The 5,315-nt window shown below is 38.8% G+C and overlaps 1 protein-coding gene across 1 annotated transcript; it reads right to left on the reverse strand. All coding sequences in view use genetic code 11, as the record gives it.

Moving 5' to 3' along the window:
• Window positions 1-252: 252 nt before the first annotated feature.
• On the reverse strand, window positions 253-5,069 carry EGR_07341 (Metabotropic glutamate receptor 5; the record flags this gene model as incomplete). The annotated part of the gene is made up of 5 exons (XM_024496590.1): window positions 253-293; window positions 319-445; window positions 3,773-3,977; window positions 4,049-4,301; window positions 4,736-5,069. 5 exons carry the CDS (start codon window positions 5,067-5,069, stop codon window positions 253-255), a joined length of 960 nt encoding a protein of 319 aa, XP_024348969.1.
• Window positions 5,070-5,315: the final 246 nt, after the last annotated feature.

Genomic DNA, 5,315 nt, shown 5'->3' on the forward strand with positions numbered 1-5,315 from the left:
ATGGAATATATTATCATTGTTGGTCATTAACGTGCATGTGCTGGATAAACAACCATGAAAAGCGCTACTGTTTTGTCTTGCCCTTAGTTTATTTTTGATGGTGTTGGTGGGTTGTTGTATTCGCGAGAATTTCATAAACACACGACTTTTGCAAGTGTGTCAAAACACATCCTTTAAAAGTTGTTACATTGGTTCTTATCTAAAATGTTGCGAAAAAGGAAATTGGCGATATGGTAAAACAGCAGGAACCAATCATATTTCTTCTTTGGGGGAAATAAAATCGACACAAATTCCTAAAAAGTATTCATCATCACTCACCAGTTTTATTTTTAGACGGTTTGAAGCCCAAATCGCACGGTTGACAGGTCTCATTTCCTGTCTTCCATTCGTTTGGCTTGCACGGCTGACATATCCAACAACACGTCTTTGATTTGTCCTTTATTATCTACAGAATATTTAATCCAACAAGTTATACTTTGACTAGATTGAGCTATTAATTAATCATGTCATTTGATGCACTTAAAAAAGGGCATCTAGTAATTGATGGAAAAACATCTTTGACATTTCAGTCATTAAAATTCCTGAATTGTCTTAACAGTTAAACCTCACTGCTGCATTTAAGTCCGCGTCAAGCTGGTCAAATATCAAACTTTTGCTAGAATGGGCATTTTGGGGTGAATTAAGGGACGCTTTATTTTAAAACGCTTTTCGATGTCTGGGATGGTGATCTGAGTCTACGGCGAGAGGGAAGGGGGAGGGAGGGAGTGCATAAAATAGCCAATTCCAAAGACAGTACATCGGGAACTTGATGACCCTGCTTGTGGTTATACACAAGAACCCACAAGAGGGAAGCAAATGGACAGGATTAATAATACCATTTTAGGAAGGAGAGGTGCGTTGGGAGAATTTTGCAGTAGTTCGACACTTAGTAATTGGTGCACTCTCAGCAGAGAAAATAATGGGTCTTTTCGAATGGAGTGATTGCCTATTAGGGATGAACTTATGGAAAATCTCTTGTTATCTACATTAAAAGAACACTTAAGAACAAATTTTACTATCGCCTAAATTGATTACGATAAATTGACTATGATATATCATTTATTATAGTATAGAAGAGTAAGCAGGCATTTTTCAAAAATAATATGAGTGCTTAATAATTAAAAAATATTATTGCGTTCTGTTTTTAAAAAAAATTTTAGATAATAGACTTGAAGTGAGATTCTCTTTGAAGCCTTACATGCGGGCCTAAATCCCAACTTTCGTGTTTTATTGGTTGACTGTATATAACACCCCTTACTAGCCAATCATAAGCCGAATTATCGCAAGAAACTGGGGGGAGCGAGCATAAAAAGTGTGCTCACAAACAACTTTTGATATTGTTGATCAAAACAAATGTTGGCTCAGTGAATACGAGCACAAGGCTCTGATGAAACAGAAGAAGGAAAAATTAGTCAAAGAAGCGCCTGTTCAACTTTGCTCATATTGCGAGTGTTAAATCAGTCTTGTTCTAACTGACAAAGAGCACAAGGTATCTTTTTATATCCTCTTTACTGAAAGTATAAACGGCGTACTTTGAAAAAGAAACTTAATTGGGCGGCTTTGTTTACTTAAATGCTTCCCCTAAGAGTTGCGCAAACCTTCGAAGAATTGTGTCAAACGGAAGTGACAGATTTGAGAGCAGAAAAAACCGGCAGCATTTTGCTTTGAAGTACATCATTGTTACTTGATTCTTACTGGAAAATTACAAGTGGATTGGAGTTGCGAACCTCTTTTTCATTTGAATAGTGTGCCATCAACAGGAATATAAGCTGGCAAATTATGTACTTAGGAGTTCTGAATACCTTAAAATCTTTTCCTGTAGCACAGACCTCCGTACTCATTCAATCACCGCTCGTCACAGCAAAATACACTTGTACCAGGGTGCACAGTTTTTTGGATAGGGGGATGAAGCTCACGTACCACAGGGAGAAAATGGAAGACCACCGGAAATAGCATATGAGGAGATCACCTATGAGAAGGCGCAATGCAAAGCATTTCTGTTTAGATACGTCTTCTAGGCAGGAGGCGATTTGAAAACAAGAATCTCGTTACGGAACAGATGACGTCTACTCTGGAAAAGGAGGTGTACATTAGAAAAAGCCCAATCCTGATTACTGTGGCCCGTTCATAATATCATCAAAAGGGGATAGTGACCATACCTCATGAATCCACTGGTCAATTTTAAGTCTGTTGAGGCCAAAATAAATAATCAGTTTCTTTCAAACAAATCTCTTTCAAGAATTTCTTCTTTTAAGTCCACTTCGTTCTGAAAATACGAAGATCATAACAATGTAAAACAGCCGTGCGCTGACCTTTCAAGGATAGGTGAGGATTAGAGTCGCTAAATAACAAAATGAAAAAATTGAGTCAAAAGTTGGAGACAGTCTATGCCTAGGAAAAAATATTACATTGCCTACTGATACAACTTCTCTTCCAGAATTTTGGCAAATAGCCAGGATTGAAATGACACTCTTAGTCAAGAAGAGGTGAATTTGGACCCTTTTTTCGATGCTAATCAGCTAATCTGCTGGTCGCTTACAAAAAAGCGGCTCGGTGTGTTAAAACATGAGCCCGTCCCAGTGTAACCAAATGTTCCAGTGCAGAAGGCTTCCTCGCCCAGTAAGACGAGAACTTGCTCCAAAATTTACTTTTTATGCAACACTATTTCTCTGAGCATAAAAACGCTGTCCAAGCCACACTCTTTTCCACTACACTTTCGTTTCTTCATTGTCCATTCTACCGAGTGTTAAACAGGTGGTAATACTTGGGAATAGACTATCAAGGGAATATGAAGGATAGGGAAGGGAGCAAGGCATTAACTCCCTCTATTTCATCCGAAAGTTCGAATCTAAAGGATAAGCAATTCAGCGATGCAAGATCTTGTAGTTGTGTAAGAATCAGAAGAAAACTTTCATTAATCTGATTGACAACGGCTATGCCTGAGTGGTTTCCAGATGCCAAATGGGTATGTCTGGATTATTTCTACGTGGTACGTCCTGCTGACACGAGCCAATTCCTCTATTAACGCTATGCAGGAAGTCATATGAAAAAATTTCCAGCTATTGAGGCAGTTTTCATTCCTAAAGCAAATAATCTCAAACAACATTCGTCAGGCTTTGCAGAATTTTCATACACTGAGGGATTAATGAAAGGTGAAGGTGGTGAGAGAGACAACATAGCATCATACTGATAAACTGGCACATTTCATTCCTACTTTATAGTGCTTGCATAGCAAAATATGCATGTATTCAACGAGTCTCTACCAGTCAGAGCAAGTCATTGCCAAGAGCTTTACCAAAAACTTTGCGAACTTTCTGATCAAACGATGGCACAAAAAATAGTTGAAGTCAGTCGAATATTCAAGTCACTTGTTTCAAATTACTGGAATAAGTTAGCTTAGTCTAAATTTCTATCCGTATAATATAGGACTAATCTGGTTACTGCTGACTGCAATAGATACCGAATGCGATATCGACGGTTGAAATGTTATCAAATAATGTCTCTTTACATTATTTGATTTAAAACCATTTACATCCTTAAGATTTGCTTTTAAACATTTCTTCATTTTTGCCCCCTATTTACTTACGTTCAGATAAGCGTAAGTTTATAAACAAATAATCTACTTTTCAGGAGGAAGATACTCAAGTGTTCCTATTTTACATCCAAACGGGAAGGTCGGGTAATTACAAATGATTCAAACGAGTAAGGATTTTTTTGATAGAAAAGTATCTACCTTAGCTTCCCATGCACCACAGGGCTCACTGCAAAACGACCGAACCGGACCTGAAGCTGTTGCATTCGGCGAATCACCCTGCCACTGAATAAATTCCTCTTGAAGCGTTATTAATTGGCCATGTTTCCATCGGCCAACCTGGACGTAGTCAAACACCTCCTCGCCACGTTCATTAAAGGTGTGCTGATAATTCATTAAATCGTAACTGAAATATGCACAGGTAATTTATCAACAATACAATCTACAATAAAGCTGGTTAAATTAGATTCTAATTACCTTCCAGGTGGGTCACCATTTTCGTCAAAAAAGATCGTATCACCGTTGCTGTCAGTGTAGTTGGATTTCAGTAATTCTTGACGCAAAAGGCTCCCATTCACAGGTAGCAAACCAGGACAGATTCCCGGACGTCCAACACCACACACTATCTCCTGAACTCGATGCAGCGCAATGGCTACCACGTAAATGGCCAGATTTAGGAGGGACAGTTTGTTGTCCTGATACATAGGCACATTCTTTAAGCTTTCCTCACCTAAAAAATTAATTTTTTTAAATGAAAATAGTCTAATTTTAGATTTAATGAGGTATTGTTCGGTATTTTGAAGGCCTTAACGAAAATCGTGGCATTTCTAACTTTCAGACATTACTGAGACCACACCCTTGAAATCAATATCAGCCTAAATAACGGGCCATGAGTACGCCTCATGACCCCATTTACCAATAATCAATACACCTTCAGAGCAGAGCACAATTCACAGGGTCAATAAAACTTTATTTTTGACTTGAAAATGATATGCCATGTTATTTCACGAGTGATAACAAATTGCAATAATTAATTTCGGCTTGGTCAGACGTGGACTGAAGGTTACTTTACAACAAGCCTTATCTAGTAACAGCACATGGGATAAATACCAAAGTGTGTGGGTAAGTTAGTTGCGGTTAGTTTCACTAGAAAAGTGGACCAACCAGTGCAGGGCTTGCGCAAATTGTCCGACGAAGGCGTGATTGCGCAATCGAATTTCTGTTCCCAAAATTCCGTGAACCAGGGGCTAATGTTATGATGCGTTTGTGGCGTCAGGTTGGTAAAGTATTCATCAAAATCCTCCACTTTGGGGGAGTGAATTTTGATGGAGAGACTGCCTTGAGCCAGACGACTGAATGCTCGTTCTCCGGTCTTGGGGTCGACCAGGGGTCCAAGTATGTCCTGCCGATCCGACCACCCATCACTTACGAAAGAAATGGACAAAAAAGGGGGATCTGCAATTGTCTGCTCTACAGCGTCAGTGTTTGTATCATCCATTAATTTGCAATTCTAATAGATGTACCATGACAACAATTAGGACTCTGTTACAGGTCTTTATAATGTCGATGAAGGAATAAGTACGCAAGGGAAATGACAAAAATGTCATCACTGTGCGGCAATGGCCAACCCTTCTGTCTTTGAAGTTAAGATAAATAAAGGTCGGGAGAGAAGGAATAAAATATCATGCTTTGGCTGGAAGAGCTCTAATTTTTTTGAGCAAAACCATTAGGACATTACCATTGA

The sequence above is a fragment of the Echinococcus granulosus genome, assembly GCF_000524195.1.
Source record: "Echinococcus granulosus chromosome Unknown EG_S00075, whole genome shotgun sequence".
NCBI classification, from domain to species: domain Eukaryota; kingdom Metazoa; phylum Platyhelminthes; class Cestoda; order Cyclophyllidea; family Taeniidae; genus Echinococcus; species Echinococcus granulosus.